Source organism: Lethenteron reissneri, chromosome 4 (genome assembly GCF_015708825.2).
Source record: "Lethenteron reissneri isolate LAM-NWPU_2019-01 chromosome 4, ASM1570882v1, whole genome shotgun sequence".
Classification (NCBI taxonomy): Eukaryota; Metazoa; Chordata; class Hyperoartia; order Petromyzontiformes; family Petromyzontidae; genus Lethenteron; species Lethenteron reissneri.
Window position 1 is genome coordinate 714,700 of NC_083782.1, and position 26,528 is coordinate 741,227.

General features: G+C 45.3%; 2 protein-coding genes across 3 annotated transcripts in view; one reads left to right on the top strand and one right to left on the bottom strand.

The window, feature by feature from the left end:
* The window catches only part of LOC133348804 (tetratricopeptide repeat protein 39B-like), a 127,252-nt gene extending 114,857 nt beyond the window's left edge, over nt 1–12,395 (bottom strand). The window contains exon 1 of the mRNA XM_061561821.1: nt 11,683–12,395. Coding sequence (XP_061417805.1) covers nt 11,683–11,739 — 57 coding nt within the window. The 5' untranslated portion in view covers nt 11,740–12,395. The remainder of the gene's footprint in view (nt 1–11,682) is intronic.
* Nucleotides 1,302–26,507, top strand: LOC133348813 (relaxin-3-like). Of its 2 annotated transcripts, none has more exons than XM_061561831.1 (2): nt 1,302–1,604; nt 26,257–26,507. In XM_061561831.1, exons 1-2 carry the CDS (start codon nt 1,412–1,414, stop codon nt 26,505–26,507), a joined length of 444 nt encoding a protein of 147 aa, XP_061417815.1. In that variant the 5' UTR covers nt 1,302–1,411. The 2 variants fall into 2 exon arrangements, with proteins under 2 accessions (XP_061417815.1, XP_061417825.1); XM_061561841.1 differs by lacking the exon at nt 1,302–1,604 and adding an exon at nt 19,163–19,562.
* Nucleotides 26,508–26,528: the final 21 nt, after the last annotated feature.

Here is a 26,528-nt window from a genome sequence, read left to right on the forward strand (position 1 = left end):
ACATTCTAGAACTTTCCAGTAATATAAATAGTAGTATAAATACAGGGGCCTTAAGCCCACCAGTTCAGTTTCATTCAAACTGCCTAAGTGGATACATATCTGCATTTTTCTGAGATGGCATCAAGAGGCTGTAAAGCATCCGGCAGATGCATTTTGATATTTCTGCAGTCAATTTATCAAGACAAGAGAGAAAAAGTACTCTAAGGAAGCATCTGCTAAGATGTGTGAGGCCTACAAGGCACATTTCGTCCTGCCTGCCTGTCGGGGATCAAGACAAACCCTGGCCACCTGATTTCACCTGCGAGCAATGTGAAAAAACTCTGGAAGGTAAGATGTACAATTGTTGCTCGGAATTTTATGTTATAAAATTTGTTAACATTTTTAAAATTGTAAAAGTTTTACATTTTTAAATGTTTTACAATTTTCAATGTTATTGAAAAAAATATATCATATGAAAAATGTTGCGAAAATCTCTTACACATTAGTCATGGGTGAAATAAATATATTTTGTAGGATGGTACAGAGGGGAAAAGAGAGCCATGAAGTTCGCTATTCCAAGAATTTGGCGGGAACCCATTGACCACTCAAGCAACTGCTACTTCTGCATGGTGGACCCTTCCAAACGTCGGACCGGCAAGAATGCACCTGCTATCACGTATCCGGACCTTCCTTCATCCATCGCCCCCGGTGCCACACTGCCATGAGCTCCCCGTACCCACTCCTCCGGAGAGAGAGCAGCCGTCTTTAGAAGAGATCAGTAAGTCAGAGAGCGAGGCAGACGTTGTAGATCCAGATGACAATTTCAGAGGTGGAGCTGAGGAGAGAAACCCATACTACCCCAACCAAAAAGACCTCAAGCTTTTGACGTCTAGGCTCAAGCAGTGGAATTTGTTAGATGAAAGTGTGCAAGTCGCAGATCAGAACAAGCATCACCAACCTTTTTGCAGCTTCTTCACCCATCAAGATGGGCTCTGCTTCTGCCAAAATGTGACCAGTCACATCGTAACCAGAATGAGTGGCGCCTCTTCATTGACAGCTCATCCTGGAGGCTCAAAGCCGTGCTGCTCTATAATGGTAACAAGTACCCGTCTCTTCCCCTAGCTCACTCAGTGCACCTCAAAGAGGATTACAACGGCATCAAGACAATTTGTCAGAGCTGTAGATAAGGAGTCAGCAGCCTTCAAGTACCTTCAAGACTGCTTCCCTAAGCTGAGGCAAAGGTCAAAGCTGGTGTCTTCGTCTGACCACAGATAAAGAAGATCCTGGAGTGCAATGAATTCCAAGAAGCTCACCGGTAAGGAGAAAGTGGCATGGAACAGCTTTATGACTGTGGTTCGTGGCTTCCTGGGCAATTCACAAGGTCGAAAACTATGTGGAGCTGGTTAAGACTCTGGTGAAGAACTACGGCACAATGGGCTGTAGGATGTCCCTCAAAGTCCATATGCTTGATGCTCATTTTGATAAATTCAAGAAGAACATGGGAGCGTACTCGGAGGAGCAAGGCGAGCGCTTCCACCAGCATATACTGGACTTTGAACGCCGCTACCAAGGACAGTATAACGAGAACACGATGGGAGACTACATTTGGGGGCTGATTCGTGAAGGTGATTTACAGTATCATTGTAAAAATCTGGAAAAACGACTCACTTCTAAATCTTTTGTAGTAATTTTTTTTATTACTTTAGTATAAATACATGTCAATTTTGATTCATATGTTGTTGTTTTCTGACTTTTGCCCGTTTTCTCATTGAAAATAGGTACATTTCAAAATATCACTGTCCTGGTCACAAAAGCGAAGCTTGTGGGGAATAAGTCATTTTCTCTACTTTTTAGGCATAAGAAATTACGAAATAACACTTACTACCCAGGAACAAAAATTGTGTTACATAGTGTTATCAATGAGGTGACCAATTGGGGAGATGTAGATTGAAAAACGTACAGGACTCAGTACGGATCCCTGAGGGACACCTGCAGTGCATATGTTGATTGGGGTTAAAGACTTTCCAGGTTTAATAATAATAATAGTTAAATTTGTAACGCGCGCAAATTTGCAGACGTAGTGGCCGCAACTCAGAGGCGCGGAGCCAAGCTAAGAGTCGCTCAAAAGCATGATTGTATAGGTGAGTTTTTAAGTCTCTCTTGAAGGAAGCGATTGAGGTGATGCTGCGAATGTGCAGAGGGATATCGTTCCAGACTGTTGGGGCTGCCACCGAAAAGCGGTGCATAGGCATGACCATCCTGGATCTTGGTATCAAGAGGAGATCGTGAGTCGCGCTGCGCAGGCATCTGCCATGTGCTGAGCTGCAAGTTGTCAATAATGAAGAAAGGTACGGCGGGCAGGCGGATATGAAGACATTGTGGCAGAGGCAGGCGGTCTTGTATGTGACCCTACTGGCGATGGGTAGCCAGTTGAGAGCACGGAGACAAGCTAGTGAGTCGAGACGGGGATGAGTGTGGGCAATGACGACGTGTGCTAGGTTATTTTGTAGTCTTTGAAGTTTCTTAAGGTTGCCAGCAGAGGCCCAGACTAGGACGGAGTTGCAATAGTCAAGGCGAGACCCAACTATGCAACATGCCAATGTGTTGGAATTTCAGTAGAGATGAGAGGACGTATGTGTCTAAGAGCCTTCAGGTGAAAGTTATATGAGCTGATAATATGGTTGGTTTGACGGTCGAAGGATAAAGTTGAATCTAGGATGACACCGAGGTAGCTGAAGTGGTCGGTGAACTTGATGCTGTGACCGAAATGTGTATGTGTGTGGGGAGTGCTGCTGAATTGAGACGTTGCTTGGTACCTAACATGATGGCCACTGACTTTTTCGGATTAAGGGCTAGGTTGTGTGCAGTAAACCATTGTTGCACGACGGTGGTACATTCCGAGAGCCTCACGAATCCAGATGCATTCCTAGAATCGATGGCGGTGAATAGAATCGTGTCATCCGCGTATGAGTGATGCTTAACACCGAAGCTTGCAATGAGCCGGCCGATCGGGGAAGTGTAGGCTGTGAAGAGCAGGGGACCTAGAACAGATCCCTGGGGAACCCCGCATAATGCTGTTGTTTCAGGCGATGTGGACATGCCCACCCTGACTGAAGATTGCCGGTCAGAAAGGTACGAAACTATCCACTTGAGTGCTGAGCCGCATATACCGAAGTCAGATTTCAGGAGGGAAGTAAGGAGCGAATGGTTGATGGTGTCGAAGGCTGACGAAATGTCCAGACTTACAAGTGCGACAGTTGAGCCGGAATCAATGATCGTTAAAATGTCATCGAGCAGTCTAGCGAGTGCTGTTTCTGTGGAATAGTTTTGACGGTAAGCTGACTGGAAGCAGCAGTAGTTTGCGGAGGAGGTGATGTGTGGTTTTAGCTAGGCGAGGGCTAGTCGTTCAAGGAGTTTAGAGAGGTTCGAGAGGTTAGTGATGGGACGATAACTAGATGGGTCATCCGGATCTAGACTTGGTTTCTTTAACAAGGGAGAAACCAGGCCAGGTTTGAGGTTGGAAGAAAAACACCCCGAAGAGAAGGAGGCATTTGCGATGTTCCTGATCATGATGGCGAGTTCCGGAGCACATTGCTTGAACAAGGAACCTGGGAGCACGTCGAGTGGAGATGACTTCAAATGAAGTGATTCAATTAAAGAGAAAACGTCTTTTGTAGACACCGGCTTTAGCGTAATTAGAAGAGTGTCTGGGTTAGTGCTTACAATTTTAGGTACCATGAGCGGGGTACAATGGTGCGATGTGTCGGTAGATGTGCACGATTTTGCGACGGTGATTAGCTTGTTGGTGAAGTAAGTATTAAAAGAGGTGGCAAGTTTCAGTGAGGCAAGGGGATCGCTAAGGTGAAGGACCATGGTGCTACCAGGATGTAGAAGATCTTTGAGGGTTTTCCATAGAATGCACGGATTTCCGGTTGCTTTTTTGATGCGTTCCTCAATGTAGGAGGAACGTGAGACTAGGATCAGTTTGTTAGTTTTCCTGCAGGCGACTCTGTAAGCAAGTCAATCAGGAGGTAGACCACTGCGGGATGCGATACTTTAAGGTGCCTCCTGGTTCGCTTAGCAATGATGGCATCTCTTGAGAACCAGTGAGAGTCGTGGGAAGACTGCCTAGCGGTTCGTGATTTTAATGGAGCTAGTTTGTCCAGCGCCGCCCTCATGTCAGCTTCTAGTTGGAGAGCGCAGACGGTTGGATCCAATGACGGGGATAACATTGAAAGCAAATTTGCAAGAAGGTGACGAAAAGCAGAAAATTCGATACCCTTAAAATTACGTAAGTTGCGGGTGAATTTGATGGTGATTGGCTTGGGAAATTGGAGGGAAGAAAGTATGAGGCGGTGGTCGGAGTAACCAGTTTGGAAAACTCCCAGTGCAGTGATGCGTCGGTACTGGTCAGGTTCCAGAACCAGGTCGAGCATGCTCTCAACGTTTGTTGACGAAGCTCTGGTGGGGCCTGAGTTTGTGATGACTAGGTTATGGCAGGCCAAAGTTGACTCATGGTGACTATCGATGGAGGCTGGGGTATTGCCGGGGCAATTAAAGTCACCTGTAAGCACGAGCCTGTGAGATGGGTTAGGAATCAGATATAGGAATTCCGAAAACTCATTTAAGAAGGTGTTGATGCTGCCATCTGGAGGGCGATAGATGGAAATGATTGAAAAGCACTCGTTAGTAGTAAGGGATACGGACTGGACCTCGAAGGTGGCGGGAGCCATTGGTAGATAGAGCTCTTTAATTTTCAAGTGAGCATTGTAAACGACTGCTAAGCCACCACCCCGCTGGTTAGTTGCGCGAGGTTTATGAAAAACCTTGTATCCTGGGGGCGCAACTTCCAGAGAGATGGCTGGCGGGGAGTCTTGCCTGCACCAGGTCTCAGTGATGAGCAAAAGGTCGATGTGGTGGTCCGAGATGGTGTCGTGAATCAGGGCTGATTTATTGGTGATGGAGCGTGCGTTGAGTAGACCAAGGCGGATGTGTGAAGGTAGATGTGAAGATCCATGCAGGTGAGGCGTCGAGGGAATAGAGGAGATGGCTGGTTCGAGGTCGACCTGTGAACGGCGGCCCCTACCACCTCTGCAACCACGGTGCCGATGCAGTCTCCGACGTTGACCTCAGAGAAGCGCGGGTTCCAGGTGCAGATGATGAAGAGATGGTGCATGTCGTAGCCCTATTATATCAGCCCGTGCTGCACCGATGGTGCTGATGAAGGGACCCGGATTCGGGTGGACTCCAATCAGCGGCTCTGCTGCCCTGAGCAGCAAGTCGAGGTGTCGTTGTCCAAGCTCCATGCTGTCAGCAAGCACTTCCCCGTACGTAGCGGATGCAAACACGCCCGTGTAAACACTCGTTGAGCGCGTACACGGGCGTACAGAACCACGCAGGCGGGGCGTACAATGGAGGACCTTCTGTCAGAGAGGTATGATGTGAGCCAGAGTAGAGCTATATCACTAATATAAAACTCAATCAAATTATTGTGGTTTAAAGTGTCAAAGGTGACAGACATGTTGAGGCCAACTAGAGCAACAATAGAACCGGAGTCAATAGAGACTAGGATATCGTCAATAATCTTTACATATGAAGTCTCGGTCGAGTAGGATGGGTGGTAGGCAGATGATGTGAAGTGATTATTGATTCTGGCAAGGGCAAGGTTCTCCAGGCGTTGGGAGATGGTTGATATGTTAGTGATTAGACAGTAGTTTGTAGGTTTCTCTCAGAGGTGTCACTTGCCATGATTTAAGTGACATTTATACACGAAGTGCTTGTCAGAAATTAACCACAATACTTTGCTGATATCACCAAGCGGAAATCATCACGCAAACGCCAATCATCCTCGCAGCGGCTTTTAGCTAACCATCAAACGAAGACTGTCACTGCATTGCGTGCTTTCCAGTGCGCTTCTGCAGCTATCTGGAATGCTCTTGCTTCTGATACTGGTAGGAACACCCTGGTTCCACCAGCCCACAGGGGATTATTGTGTCTGTCCGTCGTGCATCCAAAAAAACCTCCGCGCGATACCCGTCTTCCGCCACCGCCTGCTGGCGGAATTGCACTCTATTCAGGCAGGGGAGAGGCTGCTTTAGGTGGTACATGCACATCCAGGTAGAGTAAGTATTGTATGATAACTTGTTCAACAACCCCCCGATGGGTATTGTAGTATTTTTTTTTGAGGAACAGCTGTTTTTTTCTCTCCACCATCCTAGGTCCCCACTCGGTCCCCACCCTTCACGCCGGCTTGTGCCCGCCCTCACAGTCGGGCATATTTGCGGAATACACCACGCCGCTGTTGACCCTAGCCATTGACCGAGCAACCCAACGTTTCAACCAGCTCCCTCCACAGGAATGTGTTAGGAAGCTACTGGAGCTATGCACTTTTAAATCGAGATTAAAACTAATTTCTTTAGAATATTTTTTTGTGTTTAGTTTGTTGTCCTTCCCCCACACCTCCGATTACCACGGTTGGCTACATACAGTGCGAAAGAAGTTCAAAATACATACACTGGGAAAAGACCGGACAGAAAATAGGCATTAGCAACATGCTTAACCATTATTGCCAATTCATCTGTGCAGTGCTTGAAGGCACTGTCTGATGATGCTGGATGCAATTACCAGCGAAACGTCGTACTCAAATTGTAAATGTTGTGGTTTCACGCTTCAACACACCGGTGGGCTAAAGCAGTGAACTATTTGTCTTTTGTCAATGTGACACTTTTTAACTGATTGGCCGTGTCGGGTGGTGGAGGGTTACGACACATTTATAAATAACGCGATCTAAACCCAAAAACGTTGATTATGAACAAGCTAAAGCGATGGGAGCCCAAGCAGAGGCGGCACCAGCAGCCTGAGGCCACAAAACACCAACTCGCACCTCCACTTCACTCAAGAAGAGCTCACAAGTGGTGTCATCACATCTACCCCTCTATTTAAGGAACGAAACAGGATAATTTATCCACAAATCTGGTTGTCGCCCGATGAAGCTAGTTGTAATTACTGGCAAAACATTGTACTCAGATATTAAACGTTGTGGCTTTGCTCTCGAACACACCGGTGTGCTGTACTAGTAACGAATTGGCACGTTCTGTTTACGTGACAACCCTTACTAATTGGCTGTGTCGGGTGGTGGTGGGTTTAACGACACATTTATATATTTAAGCGATCTAACCCAAAAAAATCTGTATTATGAATGGGCATGGTTGATGAGCCCTAGCAACTGGAGATTGTGGCATGCTGCCAGGGGTAGCAGCAGTCCACCTACAGAAGCTATCTAACGGTGGTGGTTGCAGGCCAACAGGTGCGACAAAAATCCACAGGGTAGAGCACAGAATAACCCAGAGCCCAGACGAGGCTAATGCAGGCGGACTAAAAAAGCAAAATACCCCCTGGGGCAGGTAGGCACAGGCAACCTGAGGCCATGAAGGCCAGGCAGAGGGGAAGAGGTCACTAGCCCCAGGCCGCAAAGCACCACTAGATGTACGCGCAAGCCGACAGCGGCTGTGGAGGATCTAAGCGAGGCCGGAGTAGGCGGCCTGGCACCACGGAACACCGCCGCATCTGCCCCGTGGCTTTCTGCGAGGGCAGATGAGGCCGGAGGCAGTGCCGCACCAACACAGGCAGGTGGGGACAACCAGAGGCCACAGCATGTCCTGAGAAAGGCAGCCAAGATATAGTTTTACAAATTATTTGCATGGAGTGAAAATGGAACGTATCTATAACTCGAATGAACAGTGACAGAAGGATTATGGGGGTTGTGTCATGTTCTGCTTTACCAATGTGACCACAATATAGTTAAAGGGCTGTTTATTGCACATTATCTGTTTTCATGAGCAATGAGGAAAATTTTGGTGTATAAAATACACTCGGCAGGCAAGAAAGCTGGGCTCTATGTTAAATAATTCCAGCAGTTTCCACCATGCATAATGTATTTGCTGCATAACGCTTTCAATAATCATCTTTAAAAATGTTTGGAAATATTTCAAAGTTCAAACTTCTTGGGCCTATAACACCACACATTCATGTTTAACACTCACCCCTCATCTACAACACTCCCCACTCACTTGTAATACTCCCCACTTAAGTGAAGCACTCACCACTCACCTAAAAGTTACCCCTTCACAGTAACACTCCCCACTCGCCTGTAGCACTTCCTACTCACCTGTGTAAGGGTCATGTTCGAACGCCTTGAAGCAGCGGTTACAAAACTTTGGATCGCGATCCCCAATAAGATAATTTCACCAGAGTATGTGGTTGTGAGAAACAGTTAAATCCCACGAATATCATGGCCACAAATGCAGTAATTCCTCAATATGCATATATTCGATAAATTCAGTTTCAGTATAATGAACTTTGGATTTATTACCATTATTTTAAACAGGAAGCTAAAAATAAAGATAATACATGGAAATGTATAAATAATACATTTATCGATCTAGAGTACTAAATAAAATATTGATTCTGCAGTTTATTTAATTTGTAAGTTTTTCATTTTAATACTCTACAGTATAAAACATTATTTCCACTATAAATTGCGTTTGTTTACAATATGAATAGTAAGTTATGAGGGCTGGGAACGTATCCTCATCGTACTGTCATGTAATTCAATGTACGAAGTTTCAAAACATACAAAGCTCCAGGAACGTATATCTACTTCGTATATCGAAAAATGACTATGTTTTGGTCATATAGAGCAAAACGAAGGCATAGAGAGACGTCTCAGACATTTCTAACATTCAAACTGTGTTTTCGGTTGGGAGTAAGCCCAACACATCTCCACCAATCATAAAGCTGCATATTGATTTGAGTCAGCTCGTAAAGTTTTCTGATTGGTGGAGATATTTTAGCATTGTGGGAATTGCAGTTTGCTCCATCTGAATGAGAAAAGTCTTCACGAGTGTTCATTCTTCCACAATGGAATATTTGAAACTGTCCACTCTAATTCTGAGTCCACTAACTCAGTGAACGTGAAAAGTAACTCACAAAAACGCGTTTGCAATTACGATGATTTATTTCTTGAGTATGGCTTCATAAGCGTTTTTTAGAAGGAAGAAGAGACAAAATGCCTATGTCTCACTGTGGTGTTGAGCAAGAGCAGAAAACCAAATAAACGGAAACAGCACTTGGACACTGTTCACAGAGCATATGCAGGAGAGCCAAAGTTGCTTGTTCAACAGAAAAGAGCTGTCGTGTTAGCAGGTGCGTTTTAACATGGGACTGTTTCTGACAAAGGTCAAAAAGTATCATTCGAGGTGAGCTACAGGATTGCTTAGGCTAAGACGCCACATCAAATTGTGAAAAGTTGTTTTAATTGCTGCAACTGACATGGTAAAAATGTGTGGGGAGGCATAGGCAAATCAACTGAAATCTATACCACTGTTCAATAACACTGTGAAACAAAGAATTGAGGCAATAGCAGACGATCAGGAACAAACATGAGTTGAATGCCTGAAATGCACCTCTGCTTCAACTTTTGAAATTAATGTGAACACCGAGGGCAGTGATGCACACTCATTGGCTTTTGTGCGATACATTTCGAAGGATGCTATACTTTAGGGCATTCTGTTTTGTCTGCCACTTCCCATGGCCACATAGAGGGCAAAATATTATTTGGGATCACATGGTTGGCTTCTGTGAATAAAGATTACCCCGGAATCTTAACATGCCTTGAAACTAATGGTACCCTTCACAAGCACGTACATATGTAAAGGCGGATTCAGTACACTTGTTTGTATTAAGTCTCACTGGATATCACAACTGAGATCAAATGTGCAATATCAACATGGCCAAATTTTGAGCTGTCTGTCACAAGGCCATGTGTCTCACTAGGCCTGGTGAGTATAGGCAGACCTCGCTTAGCGCGACCCCATAGAATGCCGATTCGTTATTGCGCTCTTTATGCTGGAGAAAATGTTTCAAAAAAATGTAATTCAAAAGGAATCTACAAAGTGCTTACGAGTGACAACATGTCGCAGTGTTAGCCAAGGAAACGTACCCACACAGCCAAAAAGCGACGTACGCTCTTGAGTCAGTCAGAACCCCACCGACCACAATTCAATTATTATGTTTTGTGGTCACGATTTGATTAAAAAAATCGATTTGTTGAGCCAGGTGAGAACTCACGAGATACCAGGATTGCGTACCATGCTCCAGCTAAAAGAAACGTCACAAAAAAAACTTTATACTGCGTACATCACTAAGAACACGGAGGTCCTGGAGCCCTTCTGTGAGTGACCCCAATTGGGTGCTCCCTCCAACCTCGTCTCCCACCGCTGCCATGTAGGACCACAGTAGAATGTACTCGTGACTACAGTTGATAACACTGTTATTTTAATGTATTCTTATATTGCCCATACAAAAGAAATCATGCTGTTAAGAACGCATCCCCATATATACAACTAGCCTATAGCCCGTCCAAGGACGGGTGTATTGCAGTAAATCTGACATTCAAGCGAAAAGCAGACAGTAAAATCATATTCTGTGCATCCATTGGTGTGCCATTTGTAAGGTTATATCCCATGTTCATCATGACGCCCTTTTTCCTTCTACGTCCCAATAGGGTTACAGAGTTCGCGTGGCATGAGGGTTCTGGCTTTTTAATGAGGGTTAAGTTATCGGTGAGGTGGCGCCCCCCCCCCCCCCCCCATATGGGGTGACGTCAACCGCTCATGATTATTAATGACAGCGTTACGGAGTGAGCGTGACATCAAGGCTCTGGATTTTTATATATTAAAGAATGACCCCTTTTAACGCCAATTTGATTCGCCCTCAGTTCTCCAGGAACGCATCTTGAGCGCTAAGCGAGGTCTGCCTGACACATCAAATCATGGCTTCATTCTCTTGGGGTTTTCGGTAAAGTCATTGTTTCTAAATCAAAACGTATTTTCATATTTGTTGTTCTACAATAACGACACTTGAATGTATTTATTGTTACAATGTTGGGAGAGTAACCCCACAACGTTTACAATTCTAGAAGGACGTTTCGACGGTAATTAGGAGCCTCAGCAGGCGATAGCGGCTGTGCCAATGTAGTGACTCATTGGCACGTTTTGTTAACGTGACAAACTTCACTAACCGACTGTGTCGGATGGTGGCGGGTTTAACAACGCATTTCTATTTTCACTAACCCAAAAAAACCCTCTATTACGGATAATATTGGTCGCGAAAGCCTCCTATTAAACTGGGGGTTGTTGCCGGAACAAACAAGTTGCCTTTCCAGGATTCGTGTGTACTCCCTGTCACCTGTAATACTCCCCACTCGCATGCAGCAATCCCGACTTGTGTATAAACTCATCACTCACCTGTGGCACTCCACAATTCACCTGTAACACCACTCACGCGTTAAGTTCTGGTCAATGGTCGCGCGTATGTCAGTGCGTGACGTGTATGTGGAAATTCCACATTCCTGTGGCGGAGACGAGTCCATATCGGACATCCACTATTGAGTTCCATACAGAGTGGTACTAATTCTATCGACCCGGGGAGGCTGTGATGGGCCGAGAAACCCCTCCGGTGTACATTGTATATGAACTGTGCATGAACGCGTCCACGCGAAGCAGTGGCGGGGTGAGCGCCGAGCCGCAACCACGCAGGCGGCAAGCGCCGCTCGTGTCCAGGTGAAGCAAACACGCCGCTCGTGGAGAATGTCGCAGAGTGCGCCACGAGCACCGCACGAGCAGCGGCAGCAGCGGCAGTCACCTCGGGCAGGCCGCTGTCGTGGACTCCGCGCGTGGGCGGCGGCGGCGGCTCGGCCATCTCCCCGCGCCCGCTTCCTGCTGCCGCGTCTGCTTCGCCCGCAGCAGCGCTGCTGTACACGGCCGTAGTCGTCTACGTCTATGCTGCTGTACGACACCCACTGTTGCACTCCTGTGGACTGCCGCTATTGTACCGCACTGCTGTGTACTCCCGCTGTCCTACTGCTTGCTACAGTACTGCTTGCTGTAGTACTGCTTGCTGTAGTACTCTCGCTGTCCTACTGCTTGCTGTAGTACTGCTGCTGTAGTACTGCTTGATATAGTACTGCTTGCTGTAGTACTGCTGCTGTGTGCTCTCGCTATAGTACTGCTTGCTATAGTACTGCTTGCTGTGTACTCCCGCTGTAGTACTGCCGCTGTAGTACTGCCTGCTGTAGTACTGCTTGCTGTAATACTGCTTGCTGTAGTACTGCTTGCTATAGTGCTGCTTGCTGTGTACTCCCGCTGTAGTACTGCCTGCTATAGTACTGCTTGCTGTAGTACTGCTTGCTGTAGTACTCTCGCTGTCCTACTGCTTGCTGTAGTACTGCTGCTGTAGTACTGCTTGATATAGTGCTGCTTGCTGTAGTACTCTCGCTGTCCTACTGCTGCTGGCGACTTCACCGCTGCTTCCTCTCTCTGCGTCTTCTGCGTCTCCCGCGCGCGCGCCCCCGCGCCGGCCACGTGATGCGCGCCCACCCGTGGTGACGTCACGAGCCACGCGGTGGCGGGGGCCGGTGAGGTCACGCCAGTGTTTACCTGCGACCTTGTCGTCGTCGGTTGGCGAGTGACGTCATTCTACGGCACGCCCGCGGTTACGTCAATTTTGCGGACACGCGGGGGACGTCACGTAACACGTTCTTTTTTCCACAAACCAATTGCAACAAATTTGCATTAAGAAAACACTCCGTGATCACTACGCTCGTTTACCCAGGAGGGCTTTTTCACGTGGGTCCTACCAATTTGTCGCAGTAGGAGGCGATAATTTATCTGTATGTACGTTTTTTAAAATAAAAAATCTGGCCCGTTACGCCCGACACACAGTGGCCTGCTCGTTTAGAAAGAAAGACGTCACGGGATATTTAACGTCCGCCGTGAAGCAGGCGGCGAGTAGCATCAGTCAGATTGATGCCCCCCCCCACCTCTCTCGCAGTATTAATCAGTACAGCCGCCGGAGCAGACCCACAAACCTCTGCAACGCTACCGCGAGACCAACGTCACCGCCCCGCTACAGTTGGAAGGCGTTCATCCAGCTGTGGACTGATCATGGCTAATGATGATGATAGCTGCTCGGATGACTGCATCGATTTCAAATGCCTCTGTCGTCTACACAGGGTAGTCATAATGGTAATTGATCTTCATTGGACTTTTTTACGGAATCGTGTTCAAATTATGCAATCGATGGTAGAAACGCCTCTCCTAAATCGCACTTGCTCGTGCAGTCGTTCATTACTGTTCCCAGTGGTCTTCGTGAGCAATGTACTCTATGCACATGTGATAGGAGAGTTTTTTCTCCCTTTTGGAAGAGGAGAATGAGACGTAATTCCATGACTACTATCAATCAGTTGAATCTCAGGGGTGGCAGGGGCCCCACGCCCATCCAACAACGAGCTCCTGGGCAGAGCAAGCTGCAGATGAGGCCCAAGGACAGCGCCAGGAGGTGGCAGCGTTGAAGGTTCCTGGACGCAGTAGGAGAGGTCGCGCAATGTTCAGAAGGGTCAGGCCAAGGGATAGAGGGGGGGGGGGGGAAACAAATGAGATCTCAGAAAAAATAAACAAACATCAATGTGGCCGGCAGGCGGAAAGGATTATTCAAACCTCGAAATGACGAGAAACCTCATCCCAAGATAAGACAGTGCAGAGAGGATGAGCAGGAACTCATCGATGCACCCACGTTAGCCCAGGGGAGGGCATGCGAGACTGGCGTGGCATGAAAGCCACTATCCTGCACTGTCATCATTAAAGCAATGGTTATTTGTTGCAGTAAAAGTCCAATTCATCCAGTCAACCAGCTAGTTTGCAAGGAATCACGAGAACTTTGATTCGCCAGCACACAAAACAACATCCAAGTGATTCGTACAGAGGAACAGGCAAACGTTGTGTAAATAACAAAAACAATATTGACGAAATACTGTAAGCACGCACATTGCATCAACAACGAGGAGGAGGAGTGCGGTTTGAGAGGAGGGAGATCGCGCGAGGTGAAGGGAGCGCGCTCGAGTGATGAAAACAACCACGGCGAGGACGCGCAGAGCAACGGCGGCAAATGGGTTGGGTGCAGAAGCAGCCGCGCTCCGCGTTCTGAGCGAGGAGCGATTGGGAACGGGGGAGGGAGCCGAGCCTGAGCTGAGAGGCGAAGGCTTCCAGTAACATAGGGCAGCAGCAGCAGCCCCACGTGACGCGTCGCCAAACCTCCTTTTATCAGCCGCTATTCTTAGTAAGAACAGCAGCAGGGAGGAGGCACTGCTGAGGTTGTGGCACTTAGCTCTTTGGACAATTTGTTAAAAATAAATTTCGACTGAAGACAGCCCAGTGGTGGTCTCTTCACATCTCTAGGGGGGACAATTTGGGGGTGATTCCGAGGTTGCAATGGTGCATTCTATAGGGGGTGTCGATGCCAAAGCGGAGCGCCGTGGTGCAAGAGAACGAGACATTCAGAGTGGTTTCAGAGGCTAGGCGGTAGATGATGTCGCAATAGTCATAGATGGCGGCTTTGACTATTTCAAGACGGAACTGAGGTGAGATGCTGTGTCTTTCTGTAGAGTAATCCAATTAGTTGTTTTCTTGTGGCCATATGATTGATGTCGGCCTTGAAGGACAGTTTTAATCCGAGAAAACGCCTATATGCTTCAAACTTGATTGGAAGCTTTCGTGACTGCAGTAATTACTCTTTGGTTATTTCGGTAAAGTCACGTAGAAAGAAAATAAATTAAATAATAGAATACGACGTTTCGATTGCAACACAAGCAATCATCAGGTAGAACTACATTTGAGAGAGAGACAAAACACAGACACACAGACAGACACGCAAGCAGAGAGAGACACACAACATAGACACAGAGACCCAATGCCTCTGTGTCGTGGCCTTTAATAGAGAGAGAGGGGGGGGGGCAGAGAGAGAGGTGGGTCTGCAGGAGCAGAGACAGCATGTCAATGAGAGATCTGTGTGGAAATCCACCCCGCGGTGGCAGGGGGAGAAAAAGACCCAGCAAGACTGGTATATTTTCCACACAACTCTCTCTAAATGTTACCAGACTTGCTGGGTCTTTCTCTCCCGCTGCCGCCGCGGAGTGGATTTCCACACAGCTCTCTCATTGACATGCTAATTTATCTGCTCCAGCAGACCCACCTCTCTCTCTGCCTCCCCCCCTCTCTATTTAAGGCCACGACACAGAGGCATTGGGACTACGTGTGTCTCTTTCTGTGTCTATGTGTTGTCTCTCTCTGCTTGTGTGTCTGTCTGTGTCTCCGTGTCTGTGTTTTGTCTCTCTCTCAATATTAGTTCTACCTGATGACGATTGCTTGTGTTGCAATCGAAAGATCGTATTCTATTATTTAATTTATTTTCTTTCTACATGACTTTACTGAAAGAACCAAAGAGTATATGCTTCAAGTTAACGACCTGTTAAATGAGATGTGAGTCTAGGGACACAATGCGTAGTGAGGGCAAACTAGATTTGGCAGAAACTACTAAAAACTAAACAATTCTTTTTATTTTACCAGGTAAGGCTCACTGAGCTATATGGCTCTTTGTCAGAAGCAACTTGGCCACAAATAAAAGCTCAACGAAGTGGCTTATCACGTGCAAATGTCTAGCAGCCAAATACTCTAAACGCATGTTTCTAAATGTGAAGGGAAAAACCGGAGGACCCGGAGAAAAATCCACACGACCACGGGATAGACATGCAAACTCAACATATACAGGCGTCAAGAGTCGGGATTGAACGCACGACCTCCTACCCACCAGGCAAGTGAGTTAGCCAGAGAACAAGATGACAGGGAACAAGCAGGAGAACAACATGACTTTGGTCTTTTTAACAGTGAGGACTAAATTGAATGCATTTAGCTGGTGTTGCAGATCATCACAGGCCTGTTGTAGCTGTAGTTGTAAATCATTAATTCATTCACTTTCCAGAGATAATCAGAGCTGTGTCATTAGCAGTGAGATGAATGCCAGAGTGCACCTTGGAGATACGATGATTATTCACGTACAGGGAGAACAGTATGGAGGCTTGCGGAACACCCTTAGTAATGGGGGTCTTTTCAGAAAACATCATGAAGCCCAGTTGGAACCGGTTAAACAAGTAGCTGTGAACCCAGTTGATTGTACACTTTGAAATGTTTAGGCATTTTAGTCTTTGTAACATAACATCGTCCACAGTAGCAAGTAGTTTGAACAAGTCGAGGAACAAGATATCACAATGGCGACGAGATACAAGACTGGTGAAGATCAAGTCAAAGGTATCAGCTACTGCAGAGGCTGTGCTGTATTGTTATCTAAAATCAGATTGTTTGGGATGAAGAGGTTATCGTCTGTATATATCTGTCATAACTGCAGGTGACGTGACCTGGTACACTGGCCTACTGCTAAGATTCTAACACAGTTCACAAGTGGGCATCAATGCGCTTCTTCTCGACGGTTGCCGTGTCTCTGCATGCATGAACAACAAGATCAGTTCATTGTGAATGGAAAAACATGTTTTGCTACAGGACTCAGTGCTCACCCAAAACTATTTTCCACACATTAATGATTTGCCTGCCATGAAGTCCCATCGATTTGTGTACACAGATAACATCAATGACTGGTCCACACAAATACCCCAGCTTTTATCTCCTGCTCTGTCAGTGGGTTCAGTTCACAAACTTTTGCTGTGGCCCAGGGCCCAAGCCCCGTGCTTGATCCTCTTGGAACTGGCAGGGTACACATACAATTTTACTGGTAGGAACCTCCTGGTTACACCAGCCCATAGGGGATTATTGTGTCCGTCCGTCGTGCAGGGAGGGGCTGAGTGGGGAGGGGCTGGGTGGGGAGGGGAGGGTGGGGAGGGGAAGGTGGGGAGGGGCTGGATGGGGAGGGTGGGGAGGGGCTGGGTGGGGCTGGGTGGGGGGTGGGAGGGGTGGGGCTGGGTGGGGAGGGGCTGGTCACCCCGTGGTGCCCTTATAAAACTCAACGTTTAACCTACTCACGCCGGCTTGTGCCCGCCCTCACAGTCGGGCATATTTGCGGAATACACCACGCCGTCGTTGACCCTGGCCATTGACCGAGCAACCCAACGTTCCTACCAGCTCCCTCCGCAGGAATGTGTTACTGGCAGAATTAATGCTGTCCAAATGTAACTCAACATTAATTGTAGCGTTGTCGCCATGCATTTCTTTAAATGCAATGATGTGTGTCGTGGAGAATTTATGTAACAACATAAATCAGATGTGAAAAAAACATTGTATACGTAGGGACAGATAAGAGAGGGAGACATGATCATAAATAGGACCGGGAGTAGTTTGTGTTCATACATTTTGGTAGCCTCCAGGTTTGGCAGCAGCCCTAATGTTCATGAATAGCTTTGTTTATTTTATCCCTGAAGCAATTAGATGTCATGCCTTAAATGCTTTAGTAATCAGCTAGTTCCTTAAAATTATCTTTATTTCTTCCAAGTATGTCAGTATCAGAGAAGAAATGTTGGAATTCATTCTTAACGGAGCATATATAGAGAAAGTTGCCTCTAAAATTAAATATTCAGTCCCATTGTTGAAATGTGCATGTATTGGCAGTCTTCTAATTCATGGTACAGTATACAGTACTGTACAAATATTTTAAGCTAACGGGGGCACATCATTTGAGGGGGGTCTCTAGGCTGATTTATGAGTTGGCTCTTGTGCTCAGTTATGACCGGTATCATCCAATTTTAAGAAATTAAGCCTGATTCCACTGATAAGCATGAACATCAATGTCTGTCAAAATCAGAATCCGCCATGATCCATGTGACATGACGGCCTTTCTATGCAATCTCATGGATTTGTGAGGGAAAATTTTATTTTGCATCCACATAAGAGTTGATGTCATTGCACCAAATTTCTCTGACTCTAAATTCGAGCTGTAATCTGGAGTCAACAATGGTCACCTATGGATAGACTCACACCCACCATATGAATGTGAAGTTCAACCATCAGCTTCGGGCTGTAAACAGAGGAGCACCTCCTTTCAATGCTCATTTGAGTAAGAGTGAAAAAAGGTGGAGAGATATTAGGGGGAAACGTTGAGAGAGAGATTGGTGGCACAAGATAGCGATATTGTACTGTTTGATTTGATGGGGAGCCAGTTCAAGGTTCCGAGCGAAGCCATGGAGCCATATGGCTGCACCGAATGCCCAGGGCAGCACGTGACAGATTGGTTTTGAAGCCACTGATGTCCAAGTAAGGATGATGCTGCAACAATCAACGCGAGTGCTGACCACGTGGAAGGCTCGAGTGTTTGTGGTGGCTGTAGTAAACATAGGGTGTCTTTATTGCGTTGACGTGGTTGTCGAGTGAGTGGAGTCCGAGGTGATAATGAGGATTTTCAAGAGATTTGAGAGACTGATGGTGGGGCCATTGATGAGTTGAATTTGAGGGAGCGACACTGTCGTGAGCCGTGGCTAGATTTTGTCTTATTGCACTGTTTATATTCATATTTTTACATGACAAAGTGTCTTAGAGATGTTTGTAGTATTTAGATGCTTTATACATTTTATTATCTTCAATATTTCCTATAATGTGGTGCTGGCTGCATTGCCACCCATGCCAACCTTAACAAGTGGTTGCTATCAAAATTTGCCCCAACAGTTTTTACTTGCATGACGCACATCTACGTGTGTGACTCATGTAGTCGCAGGTCAATCTGAACTTTAAGTCTGAATGTCTTATACAAAAGTAAAGCAAAATAAATTAAGGCAATATATTAATTAAAGAGACAATCAAATCAGTGTTTAATTTGAAAACGTAATTCACAATTTTAGCGCAGATGTGGAACAAAGACTCATTGACGTGACATAATCGACAATCACAGTGACCTCTAGCTGGGTGGCTGGCAGAAAGGTTAAATGGTGCAGCGTTAATGAAGGCCACACTTATCTATGCAAATAAATGCATCAATCAGGCTGAACAATGCGAACTTAACTGCAATCGTTAGTAAATTTATTTTATATTTTAATTCCTTCCATCCCCCAAAGAGTTGATGAGAAAAATCCTTGCATACAACACAAAGGGATTGCGTCTATCACCAAGGCATAAAGGTCATGGTTGTGAAGCCCATAGCTTTCCTGATACAAGCACGGCCATGTCAAGTGAAGAACCGTATGGGCGTTTCAAGTAAAGCGCCTTGCAGAGCGGTTGTCAACTTGCATTATTTAATTATTTGCAAAATGTCACTAAAAAATAAAGCCTTTACGTTTGATAGTGTTGGTCGGGCGAGTTAGGTGTATAAATACAGGTACTCAGAGATCACAGCCATAGGTAGCTTGAAAGAGACTCCACACTCCGGCCACCCCAGTTGTACTCTTACATTATTAGTTTTTATTTTTGAAATAAAACCCCTGAAATTAAATATCGGTTTTTTTGGGTCAGCCTCAAATATCTAGCATTTAACAATTGTAAGAATTTGAGAATAAGAGATTAGGTGGTTGTTATTATTAGGTTAAAACTGTTGAGACACAAACATGAAGCTACTTGCCATCCTGGCTGCGGCGTGCATTGTGGTGTTGGCTGGACTGGACGGTGGCGCCGAGGGCGGTCGCCTTGGGGTGAAGCTGTGCGGGCGCGAGTTCATCCGCGCCGTGATCTTCACCTGCGGGGGCTCCAGATGGAGGAGAGGTTTGGTCCATGCACAACCTCATCGGCAATAGCACCGCAATGTCATTCGTATTGTCATCATCTTCTTCATTAGTTGGCTTCTGTCAGAGACGACGGGGCCGATTGAGATATTTCCACCTCTTTTGCATGCACCAGTTTCACGGCTTTCTTGTTCCCGTTTTTGTTTGAGATCATTTTTCACTTTGTCGATCTAGTGCATCTGTAGCTCTTCCTCTCGATCTTGTTCTGTGTGCTTCTGTTGCAATGCCATGTCTGGTATTCTCTCTGGATCCAATCTAGACACACGTCCAAACCACCGGAGCCATCTCTTGGGCCTTCTCCAACAGTGTCGCTACCTTTTGCCCCTCTAATTGTTCTCTCTTTTTGCTCATTTTTTTGTCATCATCGACAACTCCATGAGTAGAGTGCGAGTGATGATTCGCCACCCTCGCAATTCACCAATCGTCACAATTCTCAGTTGCGTTTTGATTGGCGAATCTATTGTTTTTGCATTGTGGTGCAAGTAGTGGCTGCGTCATGTGACGCAAGTAAAACACATTGTACAATCGAAACGTGTTGCTGCAAACGCAATTAAATACGTCCATTGTGAAGTTGACTATACGTGTTGTTACACCCATAATAGCGGGGTCAATGTTGGCAAGAATTTCTTGAAAAATCGTGAGACTCATTGAGACTTAGCTGGGTAAACAAGCATAATAATATTGAAAATATTATTATAATATTGAAAATATTATTATATATTATATTATTTACTGTAACATTGATACCATCACCAATTACACTATTACCATCAACATCTGCAGCACTTATGAATACGTTCAAAATCGTCAGCAATGCCATTAACATTGCCATACAGCTACACCGACAAAATGCTAACATCATCAGCAGCAAAATCTCCATTAATTCAATTCAAAGGGGTAAAAGACAATGTCTATGCGGTAAAATCAACTAGTGGCCCCTTGGTGTTGTTTGTATTCATTGCAGTGGTTACTGTCATTAATTCATAGAGCATACAAATGGACAGAGCAGTGGCACGTGTGGTTAGTGAACTGCAATACATTCCCAGCGACCTGAGCTTGATTCCCAGCCATTGCTAATATCAGTGGCAAGTGACAGCTGAACCAGTCTTGGGTCCTTTCTTTCAACCTGCACTGACCAGCGTGAAGTATAGTCAAATCTCCCAAGACCCACTAAGCATGGGGATGCCTTCCAGCAGTTTAATGACAAAGGGCTGTGAAATAACAGAAATTATATAACGACTAAATCCGATCACATCTGGAGATGCTCTACAGGGGTGGCTGGTAGCGGGGGTGGGGGCACAAGTGGTCGGTAATGGCCAGAGGTCGGCAACCTCTGACTCCAGAGCTGCATGCGGCTTTTTAAGGACCCCTTCGTGACCGTTATTTATATAGGACCACCATCTCATAATCACGTGCATTGTGGCTCTTGAAATATTGAGGGTTTTTTTACCGATTGTTATTTTGGTTGCCGACATCTGGTTATGGTGATTTAATGGGTTTGGGTTGGGAAGGAGTAGTGGAGGGTGTGAAACACAGGTGAGGACTACAGAGGGCAGAGGAAGCCACTGGAGCTATATGCACTTTTAAATGTAGATTGAAAACGAATTTCTTTAGAACTGCTTCATGTGTTTAGTTTGTTGTCCTTCCCTGCACCTCTGATTAACGCGGTTGGCTACGTACGGTGCGAAAGAAGTTCAACACACATACATCGGAAACAATGTACAGTATGAGGGCATTCATAGTTAATTGGGAGATGACCATAAAACGCATGCTGAGGTTGAGGCGCAATGTGAGAAGAGACGTAGATGTGAAACTGAGATTGAATAGCCTAGAACTCTGCAGGGTAATTAGGAAATTGATAAAACAAATCAGAGAACACAACACAAACATGACACAAGATGTCATGTTTGATATACCCAATTCATTATTTTATCATAATAGGAGGTAAAAACTTACTTCAAGAACTACATACCTATTGGCCTATTATTGTGTATATATATACAGTAAATTGCTCATGAAGGTCATCTGGAACAGAATAACAATAAAATTCGAGGCCATTCATCCCCAATTGCAGTCATGGATAAGGTAAGGTTTCTAAGCTTTCGGCTACATTCTACAAATCACATTATGGTAAAGTTTGAATTACCATTGTGCCTGCCTGGCCTTGTAGACTATGAAAAAGCATTCTACTTTGATGCAATAATAATTTATATTTGTAAGGCGGATATCATCCGTAGCTCCCTATGTGCCAGTGCAGTCTTCAACGCAGTCACAAACCCAGGTCTATAAAAAGTTTTTAAGTAATATAAACAATTTACAAAACCAGAAGAGCAGCACGAAGATTACATGGAAAAAGTACCAAAAGACGCACAAGCAATGATACGCTTTCACCAAATGTATTCCCAGTGACAGAAGCTTTTCATGGGAATGAAAAATAACACTGACCGTTTCCGATTTTCTGACGAAATGGTCGTTATTATGTCCAATGGAAATTAACCGCAGGAGATCCTTAAATAATCAAATAAACAACGGTTAAAGTAGGGTGCAGGATAAATACAGATTGAGCAAAACAAAGGTCATGTACAATCTATGATGGACAAAATTGGAAAATACAAAAATATTACGTGCACCAAGGACAGCGATTGAAGGCAGACCAACATTTTAAAGATACAATAAAAAGGCGGACAAGGAGCAGGTTGGAAAAGCTTAATTTTATAATGACAAGCAACATAGCAGTTTTTCAGTTTTCAGTTTCATTTATTTGGAATAATCCTGTACGCCATTCGGCTCTTGATTCGGGTGCAACCGCAACAAACAATAAAATCACACGATACTTTTCGATTTAAAGCTTTCGTGACTGCAGGGATTCATCTTCTTGGTTCTTTCGGTAAAGTCACGTAGAAGGGAAATAATAAAATATATTTATTTTATTTTATTATTTCCCGTCACGTAGAAGGGAAATAATAAAATATATTTATTTTATTTTATTATTTCCCGTCACGTAGAAGGGAAATAATAAAATATATATTTATTATTTTATTATTTCCCTTCTACGTGACTTTACCGAAAGAACCAAGAAGATTACACGATACATTTAAAATTTTCTGTACGCAAATTGAAACATCCCCTACAAAAACAATAAAATCTTCCAGAAAAAGCACCATTTGTTTATGCTGCGTACAAAAATGTGCAAAAAAAATCCCATTTTGATGTTAGATAATAACAATCATAATACAATATAGATTACAATTTTAAGTATAACTCTATACTATCTTCTTGGTTCTTTCGGTAAAGTCACGTAGAAGGGAAGTAATAAAATAATAAAAATAAAACATAATAAAACAATTCTCACGACGTTTCGGCCACAACGCAAGCAGCCGTCCTCAGGTGAAAACCAGGTCCGTCGAGGCATCAAAGGGAGCTGCAGTTACTGCTGCTGCAGCAGTTGCTGCTGCTGCAGTTTCTGCTGCTGCTGCTGCAGTTGCTGCTGCTGCTGCACTTGCTGCTGCTGCTGCACTTGCTGCTGCTGCTGCAGTTGCTGCCTTTCAGACCGTGTTCCACTCACTGGCATGGTGCAGTGTGCAGAGTAATGTATGGTGTCGTAATTATACAGTAAACATATAGCAGTATGATACACATTAGGGTGGGTAGAATAATACATAGTGTTATATTAAAATGGATAAGGCAGCAAGTGCAGCAGCAGCAGCAAGTGCAGCAGCAGCAGCAAGTGCAGCAGCAGCAGCAACTGCAGCAGCAGCAGCAGAAACTGCAGCAGCAGCAACTGCTGCAGCAGCAGTAACTGCAGCTCCCTTTGATGCTGTTAATCCTGCATAATGCACATGCATATGCAGTACTAATCACATTCCTGCATTTCCCATAAATATGCTAAATTCCTTTTGATATGCAAATTCCTTTGTCAATGCGCCCAGCTTATATATATGCTCCAAGCTCGTGTGCTGTTTCATTCAGACTCTGTCGCCTCGACGGACCTGGTTTTCACCTGAGGACGGCTGCTTGCGTTGTGGCCGAAACGTCGTGAGAATTGTTTTATTATGTTTTATTTTTATTATTTTATTACTTCCCTTCTACGTGACTTTACCGAAAGAACCAAGAAGATGAATCCCTGCAGTCACGAAAGCTTTAAATCGAAACTCTATACTACATTAAAAAAATCGGCTAAACTAACCCTTTCTAGAAATTACTAAAATAATGCTATAAAAACAATGTAACAGTGATCATAAGAAATGTGATTGAAAGTTTACAATAGCGACATGCATAACATATATTACTAAACCTATCATCTTCAGGATTTGAAGTTTTCGTGACTGCAAGGATCCATACTCTTTGGTTCTATCGGTAAAGTGCAAAGAGAGGAACGTTCCCGATCGGTGCGCACTGCACTGCGATGACGTGATTCATAACCTGGGCTTCAGCCAGCAGTGAGTAAACCCGGGTTCTCTGGCATAGTGACTTGATGGTCTGAACTTAGCTATCAATTACTTAAAAAAACAATCACAATATATTAGTTTTCCACTTGATTTGCATGAATACCAGTTATAATAAATGAAAATATCGATTTCATTGGCACGCAACAATCTCATAGGAGATGGGGTGGGATAATGCACTCCCTCCTATGTGAAGGCAACACAGGGTGCAATAGAAAATATCCCTTGCGTGTGCGTACATCTCTGCATGTTGTTGTGAGATGTTCAGCGGATGTTGCCGGTAGCTTAATGAAATAAATTGAAGGTAAAACATATATATAAAACGATATATTTTTATATCATGGGACCTCCTTTGCCAGTACCAAAATATGATAATAGGATTTTCCCCTTTTTTCTGGACATGTTTTGTTGCCAGAAAAAAGGGGAAAAACCTATTATCATATGATGGTTCTGGGAAAGGAGTCCCATGATGTAAATGTTCACCCAGAGCTCTCATTACTCTGATAGTGCATTGTCTTTGGGCTGTACGCCTTTTGGCGTCCTCTGGTCTAACACCGTTTGAGACGAGGCTCAAAAAAAAACTGTCTCTGGTGTGGACTAGAGGCCGACCGAAACGGAATTTCTGGTTTCGGCCAAAACCGGCCAAAACCGGCCAAAACCGAAACCAGACCGAAAGATAAAATTAGACTTTCAGCCAAAACCGAAAGTTTAACTTCACTTTCAGCCGAAACCGAAAGTTTAACTACACTTTCGACCAATACTGAAACAGAAAGGCATATAACCGAAGTTACCGAACACAAGATTTATGAAATACTAGCTTTACTACCCGGCTTCGCCCGGGACTTGGATTCACCACGGTCTCCCCAGTGGCGATGTTGACATACCACACCACTTACTCGTTTGAGGCTGAATCGACCTAGGGGAGGCCCAGGACCGGTTCAAATAATCGTCACCGGCCGTGAGCGGGAATCAAACTCGGGCCGCCGGGTTCGTAGCCTTACCATATTAATAAAAAGTGTGCCTTTCCGGGCCCTTCCCCCCTCAACCATTATATATACGGAGTGGTAGCTCTTGTAATCTCTCATTTACTTGATACAGCTGTCGTGGCTGTGACGGTTCCACCTGAAGACGGAAGCTTGTGTTGCCTCCGAAACGTCGTGATTTTTTATTTTCATTTTATTTTACTTTTATTAATTTTAATTTTAATTTTTTACCTACGTGACTTTACCGAAAAAACCTAAGAATATGAATCCTTGCAGTCACGAAAGCTTCAAATCTAAAACCAATTAATATATATTTTTAATGCAATGTGCGGCATTTCAAGAAAGCACAGCACAATAAAAATTCCCTGAAGCATTCTGACAAAAAAACCCGAAGATAAACGACGCTTCTCTGAATGTAAACGAGATTAATTCATTCTGTGATTCTTGTTATTACAACATTTTATTTTTTTACAAAAATGCCGAGATCAATGTTTTCCTTAAGCCAAGACTTATTCCCTGTGATTTCAGTCGGAAGTGGTGGTCTGCACACAGCACACCAAGGTGAGTCTTCTCCACGGCATGTTCAAGGGGCTCTCAGAGGCCGCATACCAGAGACCACGTGTCCACTGCTCCTGTGTGAGCAGGGCTGCTCCTAATCTCTGCGAGGGTGCTGACAACACAGCATAGCAACACATGACACATTCCTATGACATAGTGGTTAGCACACTGCGCCATGGGGCTGGCGAGCTGGGTTCTATCCCTTGGAACCCAGCTCGTGTGACATCCCACACTGACTCGTGTGATGAAGTATGGCCAAAAATATACACGATCGACACAGCATGGGGAGGCTTTCATCCAGCAGTAGATGCATAAAAGGCTGTGTAGTTATTCTGAGACATTTGGACTTGTACACTGTACGTATGTGTGTGCGCACAAGTGTCGTGGTAGTGAAGTGGTTAGCGCACTGCGCTACGAACCCGATGATCCCAGTTTGATTCCCGCTCACGGCCAACACCAGTGGCAACTATCTGAACCGGTCCTGAGCCTGCCCCTAGGTTGACTCGGCCTCCTATAAGTATCCAGGGTGATGCATCACATCAGCACTGGGGAGACAAAGGTGGCCAGGTGTGGTGCTGGTGACCCACCTCCCATGTGCCGTTCAGGCCTGAATATGCGCTTGCTAAACAACACTTGCCCCAACAGTCTGCTGAGACAACACGGGGGGTATGTCATTGTTTTTTTGCAGACACCTCCACTCGGGGCGACACCTCGGACGAGTTTGATCCCCGGTCCCTGTGGGGCGAGTCCAGCTCCCTGCAAGCGGAGGGCCTCGAGGCGGCCGCCTCTCCCTCCGGGGACCCCGAGCCTGGGGCTCCCTGGCGTCACCTTCCTGGGCCCCGGGGCCTGCAGCGCGGAGACAGGGCCACCAAAGCAGGCCTCGCGTCTGTCTGCTGCCACTGGGGCTGTTCCAAGTCGGACATCAGCACCTTATGTTGAGAGCTGACGTGGTTACCAAGC